This window comes from Musa acuminata, chromosome BXJ3-4 (genome assembly GCF_036884655.1).
Source record: "Musa acuminata AAA Group cultivar baxijiao chromosome BXJ3-4, Cavendish_Baxijiao_AAA, whole genome shotgun sequence".
Taxonomy (NCBI): domain Eukaryota; kingdom Viridiplantae; phylum Streptophyta; class Magnoliopsida; order Zingiberales; family Musaceae; genus Musa; species Musa acuminata.
This window is the reverse complement of record NC_088352.1, coordinates 45,774,786-45,795,784: the sequence shown is the minus strand read 5'-3', so window position 1 is coordinate 45,795,784 and position 20,999 is coordinate 45,774,786. Positions and strand designations below refer to the sequence as shown.

General features: G+C 38.5%; 3 protein-coding genes across 14 annotated transcripts; all 3 read right to left on the bottom strand.

The window, feature by feature from the left end:
• Positions 1–921: 921 nt before the first annotated feature.
• On the bottom strand, positions 922–2,784 carry LOC103982575 (phosphoribulokinase, chloroplastic-like). The gene is made up of 5 exons (XM_009399540.3): positions 2,089–2,784; positions 1,896–1,980; positions 1,721–1,805; positions 1,390–1,634; positions 922–1,326 (listed from the first exon to the last, which is right to left on the bottom strand). The coding sequence occupies exons 1-5, from the start codon at positions 2,637–2,639 to the stop codon at positions 1,075–1,077; spliced, it is 1,218 nt and encodes a 405-aa protein (XP_009397815.2). The 5' UTR covers positions 2,640–2,784; the 3' UTR covers positions 922–1,074.
• Positions 2,785–2,942: 158 nt separating this feature from the next.
• On the bottom strand, positions 2,943–9,060 carry LOC103982576 (bZIP transcription factor 1-B-like). Of its 7 annotated transcripts, XR_671507.3 has the most exons (15): positions 8,841–9,058; positions 8,427–8,694; positions 8,278–8,343; positions 8,106–8,192; positions 7,199–7,282; positions 7,027–7,086; positions 6,759–6,928; positions 6,593–6,644; positions 5,597–5,639; positions 5,243–5,520; positions 4,712–4,789; positions 4,504–4,629; positions 4,266–4,422; positions 4,041–4,099; positions 2,943–3,454 (listed from the first exon to the last, which is right to left on the bottom strand). XR_671507.3 is itself a non-coding variant. In XM_065147159.1 (14 exons), exons 3-14 carry the CDS (start codon positions 8,475–8,477, stop codon positions 4,282–4,284), a joined length of 1,236 nt encoding a protein of 411 aa, XP_065003231.1. In that variant the 5' UTR covers positions 8,478–8,539; positions 8,617–8,694; positions 8,841–9,058; the 3' UTR covers positions 3,855–4,281. The 7 variants fall into 7 exon arrangements, 5 of the variants coding, with proteins under 5 accessions (XP_065003231.1, XP_018680982.2, XP_065003229.1 ...); XM_065147159.1 differs by lacking the exon at positions 2,943–3,454 and having other exon boundaries at positions 3,855–4,422; positions 8,427–8,539; positions 8,617–8,694; XM_018825437.2 differs by lacking the exon at positions 2,943–3,454 and having other exon boundaries at positions 3,855–4,422; positions 8,427–8,721.
• Positions 9,061–9,786: 726 nt separating this feature from the next.
• On the bottom strand, positions 9,787–20,999 carry LOC135581024 (glycerol-3-phosphate acyltransferase ATS12, chloroplastic-like). Of its 6 annotated transcripts, none has more exons than XR_671508.3 (15): positions 20,853–20,999; positions 19,914–20,762; positions 19,324–19,421; positions 18,983–19,069; positions 18,800–18,897; positions 18,136–18,193; positions 16,285–16,386; positions 16,155–16,216; positions 15,938–16,048; positions 14,834–14,912; positions 13,581–13,700; positions 13,397–13,510; positions 11,524–11,704; positions 10,115–10,260; positions 9,787–10,056 (listed from the first exon to the last, which is right to left on the bottom strand). XR_671508.3 is itself a non-coding variant. In XM_065147245.1 (14 exons), exons 2-13 carry the CDS (start codon positions 20,251–20,253, stop codon positions 11,570–11,572), a joined length of 1,404 nt encoding a protein of 467 aa, XP_065003317.1. In that variant the 5' UTR covers positions 20,254–20,762; positions 20,853–20,999; the 3' UTR covers positions 9,787–10,263; positions 11,524–11,569. The 6 variants fall into 6 exon arrangements, 4 of the variants coding, with proteins under 4 accessions (XP_065003317.1, XP_065003316.1, XP_018679791.2 ...); XR_001977480.2 differs by having other exon boundaries at positions 10,115–10,209; XM_065147245.1 differs by having other exon boundaries at positions 9,787–10,263.

Here is a 20,999-nt window from a genome sequence, read left to right as displayed (position 1 = left end):
ACTCGTCAATCTAAATGCAAATAATTGGAGTTTTGGGCCTCCAGAAGAGGGGAACGTGAAGCTTAAGTTTGCTCTTTTGGGCCTCCGATATAGAGAGAGATTGTTGGGCCGATCTAGTGTAGCTATAACGTTATATATCCTAAGATTGGGGTACGCTCACCGTCGGTGACGATAAGAATGCTGACCTCGAAGGATTGGAGGCCAAAAAATATTTTTTGGGACAAGTTTACCATCCGAGTCGTGTGCGGTAATCCCACAGCGATTCTCGGTACTTGGCCTTTTTTAAAGGACAATAAGCGGTCATTAAGCTATTATTGCCAGGGAGTCTTTTAGTGTCTTTAGGCTTAACCACCTGAGATCCTCTCACCCTCGGGAACAATAAGAACACAGGATTTGAAAGATCTGACGTCAAAAAATAAATTTTGAGGTTAATTTGTCATCCCAGTCGCATTCGGTAATCACACCGCGATTCTCCGCACTCAAGCTAACTGCCAGAGGGGTAGGGTATTTTAGTCTTTTTAATCGTTAGCGCGCTGCCATAAGCGAATAGAATCCGCTAACCATCGTAACAACGAGAACACGGAGCTCAACTCGGTAATCACGCGCGCGAGTCACCATACTATTAATCTTCCTTAAGGTTTATAAGCCTGCGTTAAGCTGCATCAGGCAAATCGGAGTCCGCTCACCGTAGTAAGGTTGCATTATGTAAGAGGAACGCCTGCCTGATTTGGGTCACCAGTTTCCATACATTTCTTCTTCGATTGGCTGTTGGCAGAGATCCTACCCAGATTTTGATTTTTTATGCTTTCTTTCGCTTATTTAGATCGCATTTTTGTTTGTGAGACTCTGTATAGATTGTATTATTATCTTCGGTATCACAACTTAGTATTACAATTACACATCTTTTTCGGAGCTTCTCAATTGATGGAGATCACGTTTTCTCTTCACCTCTCCTGCATTGCGTTTCTATTCCAAGTAGAATCATCGCATGAGTGCGTACAAGTGTGGGAGAATAAACATGCAAAGAGGCACGGAAGAAGACGATGACTGCTTTGGTAAGGGAGTAGTGCAGTCTCAGACTTTGGCTGCCTCAGCAACAGCAGCTGCCCTCTCGGCAACAATCTGCTCGTATAAATCCCTAATCTTCAACCCGACGATCGTCTGAAACAGACCGGTCCCGTTGTTGCTGCCGGGGAAGTCGGAGTGCTTCAGCATCTGCTGCGTCACCTCCCCATAGAACTTGGTGGAGAGGTTGCTCAAATGGCTCTCCACATAGATCAGCTCATCTAACCTGTCGAATTGTCCGTCCATCTCCAACACCGAAACCTGCGCAAGAACCATGAAGATGAGATGACGAGTGGAGAGCGAGAGAGGGAGATGGGGGTTTACCTCATTGGAGTAGTAGGTGTCCGGGGCGTAAGCGAACTTGATGCCAGGGTACGAGCAGGTGAGCTTCCTCCCGCATGGGATCCAAGAGATGGTGGAGCCTTCGTCGAACAGGTAGACCGGGCTGAAGTGCTTCAACCCTTCCTTCATGATCAACCTCACCCGCAACACCTTGCCTTCGTTGTCGTCGGGAATCAACTGCGTCGGGAGAACCTCGACGACGGCATCGGCGTGCTGCTTCTGCGGGTCTGCCAAGAACACCAAGTCGAACGAGTGATCGGTGAGCGGAAGTCAGCTGACAAATGAACGATTCGTCTATGGAAAACGGAGGTACCGATGTAAGCATCGAAGTCGGGCTTTCGAGCTTCGATGCTGGCTTTGATGCTCTCGAGACTGTGCCCACGTTCCGCCATGTCTCTCTGCGATTCAAAAGACAGAGTGGATTGAGAGAGCAATTCACTAGTATTATCGACATGATTATGGACTTGGATGAGGATACAGTGGCTGACTTGAATCTTCCAGGCGAATTTGACCTCATCGCTGATGTCCAAGTAGATGCTGAAGTCCAACAGTTCCCTCACACGGGGATCAAACCTATGGAAGGTGAAAGAATAATCATCAGATCGGTTGCTACATGACAGAGATGGATAGAACGCAATACTGACACTAAAGCTGCAGAAAGAATCATAGAGGAGAACTCACATGGGGTGCAGACCTTCGATGACCAGAATCTTGGGTGGCCGGATGAGCTCAGGGGGGTCCAACAAGCCGGTGACATGGTTGTAGATGGGCTTGTCTACGGCAACTCCATCCTTGAGAGCCTTCACCTGGTCATACATGAGGTCGAAGTTGTTGGCCCTCGGGTCCAGAGCAGTGACACCCTTCTCCTTCCTCCCGGTTCTGTCCAAGGAGTGGTAGTCATCCAGGCATATGACAGTGGTGGTGTCACTGATCAATGTGTTGGAGTCTGGGTTTCCTCCCTTGGGTGGCTCAGCTGCACCTCCGAACACACTCGTCAGCCTCCTCATGAAGGTGCTCTTCCCACAGCCCGAGTCTGCTGCCAGCCCTATCACCACCGTCTTAGCCTCAGCAGAGCACGTGACCTCTGAGGTACTCCTCCCTCCTCTCTTGGTAATTCTCCTGCTAGTGAAGAAGATGACCTGCCTTTGGTGGAAGCCCAATGAAGTCTTTGCTGGGCTGGTGATAGAACATGAGTGGAGGGATGGAGTGGTATAGACTGCACAGGTTGCCATTCCCTATGAGCTCAGCTGCAGCTGAATTGAGCCTTTACTCTTTCCTCCCTAAGTTTTTTTGAGGAAAGAAATTGGGAGGTGAAGTCGAGAGAGAGAGAGCATGAAGATAAAAGAGAAAGTGTGGTCTGACTTCCTCTACTCTTGATGATTTCAAGGGGCAGACCATGAGAAACTGAAAGTTGGTTTCCTATGAAATCTTAATATTTCCAATAACAATTCAAGAAAAATATATGGCCTGAGATTTTGTGATGGATTTCAGAGGTGTCATTTGTCCTAGTGATGGACAAAAACTGGGGAGCTTATTGAGGTGGGAGTTTGGGTTTCCTATGTGAAGGTTGTCTTCTAGCTTCATCTGACAGTGAAATTAAAAAATAAAAAAAAGAAGGAATTTACATGCATTTAAAATCTTCTCTTGGTTTATGAATCCTGCAAACTAGGTGTTTTTGAGGGTTAGGATGCATGGAGATTGCTTGGTGGCCATCTCATGACTCAAGATATGGTCATGCCACATGGCACAAAAAGCATGGCCAGTTGGAGATGAGGGAATGAGGGGTTGGGGAGTCCAAAAGATAATGTTCATCATGCAAGGTGGAAATTAGTCCATGAGCTGCTATGGAAGAAAAGAAAAAGACCATACCAGATTGGTCGAAACAATGTTCTTTGGTGCAAGACATTGCTTTCAGTCGACATTTGGCAGTAATTGTGTGGGCACAGCAGCTGCAGTCTTATGGAAGATGCTTTAGTAGGAACTGCATTCATCCTCCTAAAGATGTAGGTTGCTCCTCAGAATTAACAGCATGTGTGGAACAAGTTTCCTGTTGACCCAAATATTTCAGCTTCAAGTTCTTGGTCGACATTGATGAAACAAAACTAGTAGCAGAGATTAAATGGAAACCAATAACAAATAATAACTTGGAGACCTAGAGATGAAACCTCTCTAATATACAAATTCCTCTCTTAGGAGCGAACTAATTAAGGAGAAAGGGCATTGCACAAGTATTGATTAAACATAGGATGAAAAAAAAAAAAAAAAAACAGATACCATAATAAAGATTTTGACTTAGTAATCAATAATCCTAAGAGCTTAAGCTTTAACACTTGCAAAAACAGATTTGCAGCGTAAAGAGTAGCAGCTGAATGCTGGCTGAGCTTGTTTGCCCATGCATGCAGACATACATACATACATAGAGAGAGAGAGAGAGAGAGAGTAAAAGGTATAAAAGCCTGTAACATAGGTATTAGGTTACTGTCAAAACAGACTGTTTCATAGTTGTCAACAATAAGGACAATACATGGATCTTTAACTCTATGACATATCTGCTGTAGAGAGACACATTAACAATATCCTCCAGTTACATATCAGTCAATAATAACCATCTCTAACAGTTAGAATTGAAGTACCTGGTGTTGCTCTAAATAATGAGCACTAATTCCAGCATTATACCCGCTGCTTGGCTTGACTGTTAAAAGATGAGTCAAGACAAAAACACCAAAGGGACCATGCTGAAATGTCAGTATATACAATGTGGTACCCAGAAATAAGTAACTGCATCAATTTTTCATGTCAATCTATTAGGAGGTAGGGCACTGTCATGATCTAGTCAGGCTTAGACTTGAGGAAATTACTGTAGAAGTTGCCGTTTTATTGATCAATCTGATTATTTTCTGATGGCCCCGATGGTGGATCAGAATCCATGTTCCTCTGGACGTTGTCAACAGCATGTTGGCTTCTCTCCTTGATTATCAAATCTTCTTTTTCTTTTGTTGTTTCCCCGGTTCTCTCCTGCAAAACTGTCCCTATCATTTCTGCAGCATGATATTGCAGGCAGAACAACAGCTTCCCAATCAAGATGTACTTTATTACCTTCAGAGTGGCATTTAATGCAACAAGTGCATCGTATTCTTTCTTGATCTGCTCTACTTCTGCTTGAAGAGCAGCATTCTCATCTCTTAGAGCCTCAACACGCTGAGCCAATTCTTCATACTCTGCCTGGAAGTAGCATCTCAAAACCAATGCGAACCATCGTCAAAAGTTCATTCAAGGATTTCCATGTTCTCTAGATGAGTTATACCTGCTTGCGCAATCTCGACCGACGTGCAGATTCCCTGTTTGACTGCTTTCTCCTCTGCCTTTTGAGTTCTCTTTCATCCTGACTTCATAAAAGACCCAAACATTAATACGATAACACAAACATCGAGAAGCCATTTCCAGATCACAAAGGCCAGTAAGTTGCAGCAAATATAGGAAAGGAAATAGAAATCACCAAAGCAACAAATTAGTAACAAAAAGCTGCAAATTGCTCAAGATACACTGAAAGGGAATAAGGCACCATTTCTATTTTATAAAAATAAAGACTACTTTGGAATTGTTATAGTGATTATGGCCAGATGGAAAAACATTTACTTCACAGCCAACAAGAAAGTTCTGGTTGGTAGTATCCAATCTCCATTATAAAGTCATAACAAACTATGAAGACTCGTGGCATATACTGTTTCATGAACAACAAAACTGATGTTGATCATCGAGTAAGTAACCTCTTGGATAACGAATTGATGATTAATGCAAAAAAATAAGACAACTAACACTAAAGCTGAGAAAAAACCTGTTGCCAAATCTCTGATGGAACCTTCTCACTGGCCCCAACAAGTGCACCGGAAATCATGGCTCCTGTAGCTGCTGCTGCAGGGACCTTCCCATGCTCTGGAGGAATGGCAGATGTTGGAGCAACCCAGTAATCCATCCCTATACTCAAGTTTGTGGTGGGACCAGCAACCACTCCAGGTACTCCAGCTGGTAGCATATGCATAATCGGCATTGTCTGATGTGATGTTGCCCATGTTGGTGCAGTGGTCACACCATTTGTGCCATTTCTGGATATCTCTGCAATAACACATGGACAAAGTTCCATGGGAAAGAGTTTATCAAATTAACTAGGTACAAATTTTGTAATGCCTACCATCCAGAAGCTCCTGTTTGCCTCTCGTTTTTTGTTCCAAGTCCTACACAATTTTATTGTACATAATACTTAATCACTAAAAAGTTCATTTTACCAATGACGATGTATGGAGCACAAACTTTACATGTAAAAGCTGTTTTTGTCAACCCACAAGAAAGATAACACATATGCACATATATCATCCCAATATTTAATGCATGTATGAGAACATACTTGGCAGTTCATGAAATAAAAATTGAGAACTCGAAAAGAAAATTAAAAAAAGAAGATAGTCAACCATCAGATTTTAACAAGATAGATTAATCAAAATATCCTCACAATATGGGGCTTGCCTCAAAAGGTTGTATTTTCCGAGCTATTGCTAAAAATGGTAGATCCTCAACCAAAGCAAGTACATTTACTCCTAGGCCACCACATCATTAGATTTTTACATCATGGCAAGTTGATGTTTATCTGTTTGGCCTTCTCTCTTATGATACAAAAATTAATTATATTAGAACTACATCTTATTGACCCATTATGGCCTTATTTCAAAGTAGCTGATGATAAAGCAAATGCTAAAATTGTCATTAGAAAATTTTAAAAGATATATTCTTCCTCTAAGAAAATGACAAATCATAACTGCAACACCAGTTCCTTAAAATGATATTTCCTTTTTCCCAGTCAATTTTTTTGAAGTTTACTGCACTGATATTAAGTTTGACTATTCAAAACATATAAAAAATATTGTTTAATACTACTCTTTCTTCAAGTTGTAACTATTTCGGACACCTTTTGGCATTCTGGTGTTGTAGTTCAGTGCACCGAGATATTATGTTGTCGTGATGCCAACACAACAGTAATTTTTAGTAAGATTTGACATGCAACTACATGCGGGAGACACAGCACTGTTAACCATATAATTTCCAATATAACCACGTGTTTTTGTTATATGGTGTAGAACTTGTATTCTATTAAAAAAAACAATCAGCAAACAAAACAGGAAGAATGGCTCACGTCCTCAGATTTTGCATCACTTCCTTCGCTTGAATCATCACTTCCACTCTCACTGATGGAAACAATACATTTACATTAAAAATATTCCAAACAAAATGCATAGAATACACGATGAAATCAGAGCACAAAGATAACAATTAAAATAACCAGGCTAACATATATTTACCTTTGCGACAAGACTCTGTCACCTGCAACTGAAGTTTTATCTGCATCATTGCTGTTCTTTCCTGCTATTATGTTCAAACTTCCAAGACTTCCTTTTAACCTTTGAATAGAATTCCTTTCCTTACCCTCGGATGATTTAATATCTCCTTCTGTGATTGCAGGCACACTCTTCTATGATTTGCAGAAGAACATGGCACATGATTTCACTACCCCTGTAGTAACTGTTGAATTATAACTAACTTGATAGTTTGGGTTAGCAGGCAACTTACACAAGCTTCAGCACTGCCATTAGGGTAGGTCATAGCATAAGGACTAAATGGTTGTGAACCCTGCCCACAGTTTAACAAGTGGAACAAGTAACTAGTGGTTGCTTTGGAGAAAACATATTAGGTATATTAAAAGAAAGAAATCTTGGTTTAGTTGTATTCCAACAATACGTACAGGTGGCACAGATGGCTGTGTATATATTCCATGAGGATACATAACATATGGAGGTGGTGGAGTCCCATAAGGCAGCAAAAGGTGCTGTACAGAGGAAAGGATAATCATAAATATATTTAATTAGTGTATCATAAATTCATAATTGAGATACATAAAAAAGTGAAGCCCATTTGACTTCCATTTGAAATTGTCACCATATCCATCATATTCACTCACTCCTTTTTTTTTTTTCCTTTACATTTTAGGTGCTTAAAGCCTTGGTACAACAATAAAGTTTCTCTATTGCAACCTGGGCGAACAAAGTTTGAGTAATGGAAGAAGATCCTTTATTAGTAGGGGTAAGCCCCTCCACAAATTGGTAGGAGCCTTATGCATTGGACTCGTCATTTTTTTATTTTAGGTGTTTAAAATTTACACTTGGACTACCCATAGGCTAAGATGACAAAATCCAACTAATCATGCAAAAAAATAAAGACAGATGAAAAGGTGAAAGAGATCGCTATATACAGCAAAACCACAAACAAATTGTCACACATTATCTTATGTAACATTCACTTCAATACCTTTAAGCACATAGACAAATGATGATGAGAGGATCAGCACAACTAGAAAAGAAAAAAAGCTATGTAATGGGATTTTCATCGTCACTTCTCTGAACCAGAGTGGAGCATATAAGCAACCTCCAAGCTAGACAGTGCATAACTACCCATGCAACAATGTTGCCTCAATGAGCTTTTCTTAACATGCCATGCCTTATCCTCTCTCCCATTATAGATCTAGCCTCATTCGCAACCAACACAAATTGCAAATCACATTAACTTTACTGCATTCAAGAGCTTCCTATAGATTGTGACAAACACAACCAACCAGCTTAAAGGAAAAAGGTAAAGAATAGACAAAAGAGTACCTGTGCTCCCCACATGTATGGATGAGCCTGAGGGCTTGATACCACTGGTGAATGGAAGAAGCCATGTGGAGGAATGGACGGGTATGCCTATTTGAGTAACACGAAAAATTACTAGGTCATGGTGACATCAAAAGACGAGTCTTTCTGAGACAAGAAAATTCCTAATTATCACCTGAAATCCAGACCATTCCGGATAGACTGCTGCACTGGGGCTAGAGCTTGTTGCCGGCGGATGCTCCTGAGCAGAACTTCTTCACTTTAGATGCAAACTGAACCATCTAATCGAACCCATTTAGCAATTGTAAGAACAGAACACGGTACCAGCGCAACTGATGTTCTCGGTCCCTTGGTGTCTGCTTCGCTGCCTCCCATTGTCCAACACGTATCCTTCTACCTTTAGCCACTGACGCCCTAGTTTTGCTTTCGTTGTTTCTCTATGTATCTCGCTCTCAAGCCATTTTATTTCTCTCTCAAGCCGTTCTAGAGAGCAAAAAATCCGCAAATTACTCACCAAATTTCAAAGATCAACATCCCAAAGCACTCGATCTGGGTTCAGATCTCGCTCCAACACCCTAACTCGCCCGAAACACTGAGAAAATGGCGTACAAATCAAATCCTGAGAAGGAATCACCACGAAAATAACTCCAGAAGAATTGATTTCTCCGGTTGAAAAGAAGGATACTCTAGGAAATCACATCAAAACCGTTCGATCGAGGACTGTGATGTAGTACTCACATGGAAGAGAACACTCCGTCAGCCTATTTGGAACAAGAAGCGAAATAAGGAACCAGAAATCGGGCGCCAAAGCTCGTCGGGCAATCCCGTTCGTCGATCTCCGTCGAGGGAAGTGAACGAAGAAGGGGAGAAGCGGAGGAGGAGAAAGAGTGGGAAGAAGAGGGTTATTTTGTGGAGAAAACTGGCGCAGAGAGACGAGAGCGAGAGAGAGAGAGAGAGAGAGAGAGGCGAGGGGAAGTCGCTTTAAGGTCTTTTGGACTCTTGTTATTCGTACCAAGATACGTATCACACAGCATGGGACAAGTATACGACGCTACGCTACTAAAAATTGGGTGGGGCCGCCGTGGTCTTCGTGGGTCGGGCCGAATATAGTGCGTGTAAGCATTTGTAATATCACAATGAGCGTACTGTCGTCGTCAAGATTTATAGCAGTTAAGAATTAGGAACCTTTAACGAGTTTTAAACGGCTGATATCTAGAAAATATTAAAGATTATATTTTTAATGCTTAAAGCATTACGTCATGTATAATAAAGCTTTGCTAACTAATTATAAAGGGTGATGACAGGAATGTTATAATCATACATCAACCACGATAAGGATTAAATAAAGAAGAAGCGACCATTAATCATTTAGAATTAGCATAATAATAAGAGCCATCCCCATCTTTATTTTATTCGAACATTTTTTTTGATTTAATATATTCGATAAATTGATGTGACATCTAAGTTGATTAGTATATTATTACACGTAGATCTCATGTTCAAATCTTAGTGTGAAAATCCACTTAAAAAATATATATATATGAAAGAGTGCTAGGACACAAAGAAAAATCTCATGTTAATTTATCACTCATAATAGGATCTATTTGAAACGTCAGAATGATCTTTGTAATACCTACTTTGGCAGATAAATTAATGACCGCAACAGTCGTAAGTCTGAATGCCGTAATCCAAATCAGCAAACTCGAGTTGCATAACGTGTAACAAAAACCTGGGTTGTATCGGAACAAAACTATTACACTTGGACCCAAGAAGCAAAGAATGTCATATCTGATACACGGGGATACATGAAATATATTTGTACAGAAAAATGGTTTGTCTTCATACAATTTGTTAGATGTTTGAATGCTCATAAAGACTTTAACTGCAGCAGTTTTTGTAAAGCTGAATCCTCCCTCGTTGATGCACTACTACTAGCCTCCTCGTAGCAGCCCCCCTACGCATGTGGAAGAGTAAGTTAGCGATGAGTCGAGTCGATGCAAGTGGCATTTTACCTTGAGCGCCGGTAGGTAATTTTGTGCACCCACGCCCAAAAGGCTGCAGAATGTTCATATGCAGGTCAGTGCTACGCTATCGATGGGTTAATCAGCTGCAAGGCCGCCAGTGGAATTAGTGCAAATATTTAGGATGGGAAATGGATCTGCTGATCAAAAGTAGAAACATTACTATGAATTAGTCTCCAAGAATGTCACAAAAAGTCAATAGAAATTAATGAATTCATCAACAAGCAGAATGTCATAAAAGAACCACCATTTCATGGAATCCACAAGAGTAGATACCCAGAGTCTCAAATGATGTATGCTAGGTTGTAAAATCATGCTGTTAGAAACCACTGTTCCTGAATGATACATAGTGTCTATTCTTGTTGTTGCTCTTCTATATTGTGTCTTTTCGGTCATTTTAAATAAACAGGAAAAAGGAAAACCAGTTGAAGGTAGCACGAACATTTGTTTGGATGTTACTGATGTATGATATATGTATAGGATTTGTCCTGATCATAGAAACACGAGATGTACAAAGTGAGAGCGGAAAGAAGTAGAAAAATGTAATTGCTTCAAACTTAATGTGGTTATAAAACTCTAAACAGACTTTAAATAGCCAAGAAAGTTTACATGTAGCAGTCGAGACTCAACAACTTGATTAAGTTCTTTTTCCAGCGTAAATTTATTCAGGTCACAATATTGAACAAGAAACTCCAGCTTAAATTAGTTAACATATCTTTCCAGTAGCTAATTTCAAAATCTAAAAGTGCATAGATTTTTGCTAGCATAAAATATGAAAATGTACCTCAACTATTTAACTACTTAGCCAACGCCAATTCATGATGGCAAAGAAAAAAAAAATCCTCCACTTTGCAAGTCCTAAAACATTTTTCAAGTCACATGGTTATAAATAACAATACACCATTAAAATCAGGAAAGCATCATGTCACTATGATCATGGCCGATGTAAAACAGTATAGCTATCATCTATGGTTCTATTTATATGTTCTCTGCTTATGGCTCTTAGCACATCACTGGTCTCCAATCTCTATCCTCATGATCAATTTGTCTGGATAGTTTGTGGCAATTGGTTTTCACTTTTCACAAATCACCATTAATTCCTCTACTTTAAATAAACCTATCCCAGCCCGAATTTGAACCTTTATATGATCCTAGGAAAGAACAGGTCCCCACTAATTGTAGTTAACACATTGAGAGAGAAATATTTAACTGTTGTATGGCAAGTTGAAGAATCAAATTGGATTACTACATGCTCAAGTGATCAATACATACCAAGCCTCTCATAAATATCGTGAAAAGCCTGAATGTGAAAATTCTACAAGTGCTTATGACATGCAGATTCAAATAAATTTATCAAAAGATAAACAAAACGACTCCTAAATTTGTCCAAGGTCATGTACCTGTAGTTACGACAATTTTAAGCAAGAAAACCTCCGAAAGAGAGATTCAAAACCATGGTTGTGAAAGTGAGACGACGGAGTTTGATGCATTTAGTCCTTGACATCCATATATAGCAGCTTGAAGCACACTGTACTGCTTAATCACGGAATCATACACAGCCTGAGAAAAAACCTCCTTAGCCTGCAAAGCCAAATGCTGACATGAGAACCAACATGATGGGTAATGATTGATAGACTGCTTATCTTCAATTGAGACATTGCATTCATACAATGGGTTATTATTGTATTCTAATCCAACAAGAAAATAAAAAGTTGTGCTAATAAATAACAACAAAGACCTCAATGAGAAAGTATCAGGAAAATTTTACCACAAAAGAAAAAGCTGACTTAACAGGTATGCATGATAATATTTCTTAATGAGAATAATCTATTAGCCTTTCCAAGATAGTCTTGGACAAAAGAAGTTGAACAATTTGAGAAGTGATAAGTTGATGCAAAGAACATCCAAGTAGAGGAAAATTTTTAGCATTAAATGTATATTTGACCAGATTCATATCAAGGAGGCTGCCAAAAAGTATTTAAAGTGGCTTTATGGATTAGAGTATACACATTTTTCTCAAACTACTAAGAAGCTATAAAAGCCTAAAAAGTAAGGCATTAGATATACACTCAAGACAGGCACCATAATTCACAAGAACAATTTCAAAATGATAATTAGTTGCTTTGATAACCAAGTTGTTGAAATATCTAAACATGCCTAAAATATATCAACCATAGCAGATGATATAACTCACAAGTACGAATTTCCAAGCAAATAAGCAATAGCCAAAATTTGCCAAATGTAACACAATGATATCAAAATGAACTTTCATCACGCTTCTATTGAGCATATTCCGTGTTTAAATAGTGAAATTTGGAGCCAGAGTCATGTTGCTCTTTTGCAACTTTAATTTCAAGGATTTGAGTCATGAAAATAACTTTGCTTGCAAGGCTCACAAGGGAAAGACTGCACAAAGTTTAAGCCTCCCTAGCAAGATATGCAATACCGTACTGTACCGGTGTTTCGAGATTGGCATAGTATGGTACGGTACCGGTGAACTGAGCAATACACCAGGGCATACCATGCTCCCTAGACCAGTCATTGGCAGGAGTCTCATGCACCATACCACTCTTTGTTTACATATCCTATATTTGCAACAAATGCCTATCAGAATATGTGCAAATATCCTATCAAATAAACTGTTGATGCACATCTTTTCAACATAAAAAGGAGATCTTTTGTTACAATATAACTTTGAGTTGAGGGCGGACATGTCCAAGGCATAGTCACCATAGCATCGGTCATATGGAGTCATATTGTATCTACAAATGGGTAACACACAAATGACAGCAGAATAAATCTCCTTTTAAAAAAAAAATTAACTAAACAAACATGATACGATCCCCAAAAGGATGTGTACACTTATCTTATGGCCATTCAATTTACTTCCTACGATAGTAATTCCTTGATAATTCCTTAAATAGCTCATCTTCTCCAAAATTTTCTCTGAATGTACCTCAGAATTTAAATTGAAGCACATGAATTATAACTGTGTCCTGCATCCTACGATTGTTGAAGTTAATTTGCATTGATTTAGACCTGATGGATCTTCTTCATGACAAATCTATATAGATTGCAAAGTCAGAAATTGTTAAATAGAAATCTAGCTCACATTGGCAATTCAATTCTACAAATTAACATAAGCATCAACCAGTATTATCCCTAATGGCATCAATGATTTAATATCAGAACAAGCACATCAGCACAGATAACAACAACAATAGCATCTGTACTTCATGATCTGGATAGTAATGTTAAAATTTTATCACTGACCATTTCAGGGTTCTCACAGCCAGCTGTGATTTCATTGTAGTTCATTTCAGGAGCCACCGATAACCCAATTCCATGAAAAGAAATTTTTCTTCTCTCGCCAATTTGCTTTTCTACCTACAGAGAGCATATGATAAAGAAACACAACATAGTGTGTAAATCTAAACCACAACTCCTAGGTAAATACCTCTGGTGGTGGAGGCATGACCTCATAACACAGCATTGCTAGGGGATATATGTGCCCTACTACACCAGAATGGTCCACCAGCCTCCTCATATTGTCCACTGAAGATGCATCAAATGGCGCCTGCACTCAATATTATCAATACAAGTAACGTAATGACAATTAAGGAATGAATACAACCATGAGTCAACAGAAGGATAATGGTTTTCTGATAACCTCTAGTGTAGAAAAACAAGAAAATGCTACACAAAAGTGTTTCATTTGATTCTTCTTTTGAAGTCATTTATCTATCTTCTAAGAACCCTTTTACACTGTGATCTGCATTAGATGGATATTTTCAATGCCTAACTTTCTTCTGGGTAACTTCTTGGTCCAATTGGCCAACTAAAACACAATTACAACCAGATAACCCGAGATCTGATTTTGGCCTAGGGTAGGATACGATAGGAATATATCTTGGAACCCACATGATAATGACTGATCTGTTGTAGCATATGCTTAGGGGTTTATTTCTAGGAGTAGGTTGCCACCTAAAACTTTTTACACATGCTCCTAAATATTGTGTGTAAAAAAAAACCTCTCAAGTTGAACAAGGTCGCCAAAGTGGAATCGCTCATATGACTCAGTGCCTTGTATTGACATAGCCCTCCTCCTAAAGCTAATCCTAGGAGATTCCATGTGGTCCACACCTCGATGGCCTGTCAATCTCACACAATAATAGTTGAAGGATATAGATACAGCTTTTAGAACAAATAAAGAGTGCACAATTACCAGAGTTCAAGAAATTACTTGCATTACAAGATAGATGAATATAAAGAACCATAGTTTTTTATATATCTAATTGGTAAGTGGCTTCTCAAAAAAATTAAGGATAATTAATTAATGTGTGCTTTTAACAAAAGAGAAATTATATTAAAATTGATAGAAATATAAAAGGATGTAACAGTAAACAAGGCTCCTGCCGATGCAGGATATGAGTAGGGTCAATGCATGCAACTTACTATTTAGAGAGGTTATTTTTGTGACTTAAGCCCTAAGTTTTCATATCATAATAGATCAACATTACCATTGTACCAAGGCCTGGCCTTGATAGCAAAAGTAATTAAAATATGATGAATATAAATTATCAGCATGAAATATTATGTTTTAGTAAAAGAAATATTACGTTTTGTATTTCAAAGCTAAAATATAATGAAATCAATCACAAATGAAACAAATCAAATAGGTGATGCACAATTGTATTTGAAAGAACATACTGGATGCCACTGCCCTGTAAGTGGATCAGGCCTATCCCTACCACCGCTCGGTGCAATCCATATTACCTGTGAACCCCTCCTATATTTAATAATATTAAGTTAGAACATAGAAAATACAAGTAGAAAATAAATACAGTGAATTGGATTTTATAAGATGGACAAATAGACAAAATTATGAAATTTACCAAGCAAGATATATCGATAAACCACAACGCATTATATGCTCAACATGTATGACTCATTTTTTACAGAAAAAAGACAATGACAGAACTCATTTAATGCTAAAGTTGTCAAGAAATCATCGCACGTTCAGGAGAACTCAAGAGGTCCACAGATTGCAGGTATAGTCATTGTGAAAATGCACATGCAAATTAGCAAAAACCATTGCCTTAACACAAGATCTGATCAGATAGTAGATGAAACAGTAAAGAAAACAAGCATCAGATCTGTCAAAGCAAAACCACAAATTGTCCTTGATAATTGAGCAAGCTTTTTTTCTAGGGTCAATGGTAATGTATCTATCAGAATCAATTTGGCTATTTATCATTTAAGACAACTGTTATATCAGCATCGCCTAAACAACTTCTTCTGGCATGTACACAGCCATGCTGACCTCAGCACATGCAAAAACCCTTTAGAACAAGATTAATTTTTGTCCGTCATAAAATTGATAATCGTAAATGCATAGCAATTGATGTTTTGATGACAGAGGAAATGAACTTTTGAGTGCCTATAAATAGTAGTCATGTCATATCCTCATATAGGTGTGATTCTATTAATTAAGGTAGAGAAAGGTCTGATGGGGAATTAAGGAGGCCAATTATCTTTCAAATCATTCTTTTCATAGAGATCTCAAAACTCCAAATTCTAGGCCGTGTCATATCATATCTTCTATTGCCTAAATTATTCACCTGCTATCTTCATAGCACTCACAAACTTAGGATGCATTTGTTTACAGATGAAAGTATTCTTTGTCATGTTCTTTGATAAAAGAGAAAGACGCCTAACAAACAAAAGAAGTCCAAGTTCTGAAAACATTTATAAGAATAACGAGAAACAGAATAGACTTCGCTTTATATAAATAACATAAAAACACAAGCAAACCTCAAAAGCAAAGCCATTTCCTTTAGGCTTCGGGTATTTGCTCTCCGTTTCATTTCAACAAGCTCAGGAATATCATGCATGTGCTTCTTTGAGTACACACAGATAAGATTTCTGGCAGTCAAGAACACATTTCTACTGGTATAAGTGCCTTAAATTAGCTGCAAAATTGTACTACAAGTATTTACAGCATTTTGGATCAAAAAAGAAATCGAAGCACCTTCCCATGCTAAAGGGCTTGCAAAGTGGATCTGTAACAACTCTATCTCCTGCCACAAAAACCTGAAGTATAAAACACATCACTTTAATATCACAGAAATACAAACAGCACAAAATGAAACTCTTATTACCATTTTCTCAATAAAATATGAATTTGTTCTTTCAAGCAACAATGAAATGAATGCTGGATCTGGTTCTGTCTGATGGTTGGAGAACAAAACAATGTTATGGCCCTACATAATACAAAAGATTCTTATTCTCAATATCAAGCAACCAGAGAAGAAATATAATTAAAAGCACAAATAGCTCGAGGATCTAAGTTGTTGCAAGATGATGATATAGTTATTCCAAAATTTTAGGAAGAATTTAAAAGAAATAAATGGAGGAACAAGGCCTTCAACTCATGAAATCAATCCTTCACATCTATCTTGAATCATGTTATCATGCACTTGTCCAAAAGCCAAAAGGACAAAAGCAAAAATGACATAATTGATGCACAATATATTTAAAATGAAGCATGTAACCATTATTGACAAAGGACTGCATGTCACTATATGCCTATGCAATACATAACAAAAGAAATAACAAATAACTGTCTCATAGTATATTTAACATGAAGCTTATAGGAGTATTACACAAATGTATGTCTACGAGCTAAGCATGATAAAACCACCATGATAGGATATGGCCCTCCTATTGGGACATTCTTCAAAAGGAGAATAATCCACGTCCCAAAGAGGAACAAGAGAGGAGAAATCACTACTTATCTACCACTACTTTGTTGCCCAAAAAATATAAGCAATATCAAGCATGATTTTTAGGTCTTACAAGCTTTGCAGAAAAAAATGTTACCCCACAAATTCCTACAAAAATAAAACTGTGGAACTTCCGAATTATGATTCTTATTAGGTAAACAACTTTTCTAACATCAACACATCTGAACTCTTAGGCACTACATAAACTTAAAAAGGACTTCAAAAAATCCGTGGACTAACTAGAAAATTGAAGATGAATACCTGTGAAAAAATCACAAGAAAATGAAAATCTTAAATTTTATCTTAGTCTAACTAGGAAACCAACTAGAAACTAATCTAAAATTAGCTCTTCTCTTTCCAATTTGAGATTGCAGTCAATGGATGTCATCCAAGCCAATGTCTTGCTTGGTCTTGGCCACAAAAAGAGTGGTTTAGGGTTCAGCCATTCTGTAACACAGTGGATGCACATGTTGTCAGGATATCATAGTATAGAGAAAACATACTACAGTATGGTAACAAAGTTGGAGTCCTCTATCTTAAGCATATTAAACAACTAATAGAAACATATGGATATGATGAATAATAGTGTTAAGTGTTAACAGAGCTCAATGCTAGGAAACATTTGCAAAATCGATCCCAGATTAAGGAAATCACTAGACAATTCTAACAATAATGGTAACAAGATGCCAAGTGTTATTTATGTAATTTTCAACCTCAATATTAACAGCACACATCATCAATTTCACCAAGTGGTACCAGCTATGGTGAATGAAATGACTATAATACCAAGCAGGAAGTAACGTGTACATACATAATATGCAAATCCCAGTAAAAGCTTTTTCAATAAATGATTAGTAATAAAAACTATTGCCACATTTGAAGTACCAATTGAAGTTCAATTTAGGAAGTTGTAGGGCATAAAATAAAACAGGTTAGTAATATCATTACAATCATAACTTGATCCTAATTTACTGAAAGCATTAACAATATAATCTCGTATAAAATTTGGATGCAATGAAGCGACAAACAGCTGAAGCCTTTCTAACTTTCCAAGACAATATTTTTTCCAAGAACAAACATTATTTGATATCAAAAGCTTACATTATTAGTCATAGCATGTAATACCACAAACAAAATCAAACCGGAAATTCTAGTGAGTACATCATAAACTTTAGCAACGAATAGTTGATCAGCAATAATGATTAATCATCAATGATAAGCGTGCACCTTCTTAAGTTTCTCTTCCATGTCAAAGAAAAGGGAGAGGTTGCCAATGAATGATGTTCTGAGGACAAAAAGAAAATGAATTAAATGTCATCAATTTACTGAAAAAAGATCAATTCTCAACACCAGAATTCAGTCTTAAAAATTAAATACTTGATTTATGGAATTCTCAAGTCTCTGGCGATGTATGTCATGTGTGTTACAACAAAATGATTATTTTTTGGCTCTAAAATCTGTACAAATGGAAACGTCCCAGTCTTATTCAAATTGAATAAAAACACAATAATATGATAACTGTTGCTTCATATGACAAAACATCAAACACTAAATTATTCTGATGTTGGTATTCTTGCCAACTCAGTTCCAGGCAAGAAACATACTTGCTGGTAAAAATAAAAGGTCGAGATAAATGAGAAGATTCAACTATGTTAATTGCTCAGTTTAAGCACATGCAAATTGCAAGAAAACCTCAATTAATTTCATTAAGAGAATGTGCAAATAATGACAAATAACTGTCAGTTAAACAATCGAGCAATATTTTCCCCACATTACAATCATAGACTCACAGCTCAGCTGATCTCAATCAGGATAAAATTTTGTGCAGGTGTTCATAAGCTAACTAGAGAATTTAACAAGGCATACGCAAAAGTGCAGATTTTTAAACCACCTGAAATCTATCAATGGTCGGACATAATTTTGACCAAACATGTAGTAGTCAAAAGGCTCTCGTATTGCCTTATGATAAGGGCAAAAGCTAAAGGGATCCTGCAAGTGATACAGAGATACTTATTGAGAATACTGACAACATAGTCTAAACAGCTACAAAACAATTAAAGGTGAATGCCAAGACCTCAACATCCAAGAGAATACGATCAAATGCAACAGCCATATTGGATAGTATGATCTCGGTAGCATTAGGAACTCCACTTTGCATAACCTGAAAGTTACATATATACAGATTTTTCATGTAGTGCCCCTTTCAATGTGGGGCCAGTCTACTAACTAAAAATATAGTACAAAACAAATTCCTCCTCTAGACAAAGAAAAAAAAAGATCAAGAGCAATAATCCACTCACATAAATTTGTTTAACTTCTTTAGGCCTACATATTATTTCAAATTTTCAAAAACAATTTCTACTAAGAATGTCTCCTATCTTTCAGAGAATATCTGTATTTCAGAGCTGAACTTACAGCATCACGGTAGTTATAATAGAGTTCTTCCAGTTTTGTAGCAATGTCTGAAGAAAGGTTTCCAGCTTCAACTTCCTTGCTTATACAAAAAAGTAGCTCTGCAGATAATAACAAATGAAATAAAGTTGTCACAGTAAACTTCATGACCTCTTTTTTTTTTTTACAGAAGCAATAACTCCGTTCCCAGTGGTAATGTTCTTTTAATTTGAAAGACAAAACATTGCCTGCACAGTGTTGGGCTAATGTTCTTTTAATTTGAAAGACCACAAAGCAGAGACAAATTTTCGTCATGTCAATGACTTAACAACCTAGAGGTGTCAACTTAATCAGGCATCTTTTTGCCAAATCAAGACAGGTGGACAAAGCTTCGTACCAACTTGTGCAAATTGGGATTAGAGTGTTAACTAAAGTGTTGGCAATTTAAATAGAACACAGAGAAATCGTACTCTTGACAAAGATAGCACACACAGTATTCCCAAACTAACACCTAACATTCTTTAAAGTTTTGTCATCGATTGAAGCAACAATATTGGAAAAAAAGCAAGAATAGCATCCAACAAACAAACAAGGAAACCAATAACAAGTCGCACCTTCTTCATTCCGAGCCCTAAGAAAACACCTAGAACGTCCGACCTCCTCTTCTGCCCCCATATCGGAGGCAAGAACCGCCCTTCGGATTACGCCCCTCCAACACTTCCCAACCGGTTGCACCATCGCCCTAGCCTTCGAGCCGCGGATCTCCCGCCCCCGTCTCGACGGAGCCGGACAATGCAACCAAATGCCGCCCCCAAAACCCGAATCAACAGAAGAACCAGGAGTAACCGGAACCCCACCTTCCGCCAACCATCCAGTAGTGCGAATGGGAGCGGAAAGGTTCACGGCCGACGACGTCGCCGTCCAATAATTCAGTGAAACAACGGAAGAACTCATCAGTCGTCGGAAAGATCGAATCCCGTATCAAGAAATCGCATCGAGTTCTTGAGAAATCCCTAAAATCGCTTCGAACCCAAGCACAGCGGAGCGGAGAAGAGAGAAAGGTGGGGAACCGGTCGGTTAAATTGGAGGGGAGGAGATTTATAGCGAGCGGCTGCCACACGTTCATTGGTCGATCCAAAGGTTCGATTCGCGAGCCGTACATATATAGGAAATTAAAAAGAAGAAAATAATTTATTTATGCGGGGAGGAGCGAACAAGGGAAGACGAAATCATCTCTTTCCCACGTAAGAGGAACGACGACACAGGTGGATTCCGACTGCTGGAACGTTAGTCCGCGCTTCTTTTGTTTGGGCATATGACGGTGCGATGGGATAGGCCTATCTACAGTGACAGGTGGTGGTTGGCCAGCCACCGAGAGGTGGCGGATAAGCTCAACGGATTCGACGCTCCTGACCGCCTGATGGGGATGCTCGTCGGCTTGATCCCGGCTACTCAGCGATGGCCTGTAAACGAGGCTCGAGTTCGTCAAAAACCATGTCACGCGGTAGAGGTCAAGGCAATAACCAAACGGATTGACATGACAAATGGTCTACCTCGTCGTTATACCGAACCCACTTCCTGAGAAACCTCAATCATCCAGATTTGTTGCAGTTTTCAATGTTCGTACGTTGCAATTTTGCTCTTTGGGGAAGTCTCTCTCCCACTGCAGAAACTAACAGATCGATGATTGGCGAACAAAT

Bases quoted from the DNA above. Each gene is read 5' to 3' on its own strand.
- LOC103982576 (XM_018825437.2), bottom strand. From the start codon at position 8,477: ATGGGAGGCAGCGAAGCAGACACCAAGGGACCGAGAACATCAGTTGCG. The intron at 5,521-5,596 runs GTAGGCATTACA...GTGTTATTGCAG, and splicing joins CAAACAGGAGCTTCTGGATG to AGATATCCAGAAATGGCACA. The intron at 4,423-4,503 runs GTAATAAAGTAC...ACAGTTTTGCAG, and splicing joins CATTAAATGCCACTCTGAAG to GAGAGAACCGGGGAAACAAC.
- LOC103982575 (XM_009399540.3), bottom strand. From the start codon at position 2,639: ATGGCAACCTGTGCAGTCTATACCACTCCATCCCTCCACTCATGTTCT. The intron at 1,981-2,088 runs GTGAGTTCTCCT...CACCTTCCATAG, and splicing joins ATCGAAGGTCTGCACCCCAT to GTTTGATCCCCGTGTGAGGG. The intron at 1,635-1,720 runs GTACCTCCGTTT...TGTTCTTGGCAG, and splicing joins CGACTTCGATGCTTACATCG to ACCCGCAGAAGCAGCACGCC.
- LOC135581024 (XM_065147245.1), bottom strand. From the start codon at position 20,253: ATGAGTTCTTCCGTTGTTTCACTGAATTATTGGACGGCGACGTCGTCG. The intron at 14,913-15,937 runs GTTTGCTTGTGT...TATTAAATATAG, and splicing joins GAAATGGCTTTGCTTTTGAG to GAGGGGTTCACAGGTAATAT. The intron at 13,701-14,833 runs GTATGTTCTTTC...TATTGAGTGCAG, and splicing joins TTACAGGGCAGTGGCATCCA to GCGCCATTTGATGCATCTTC.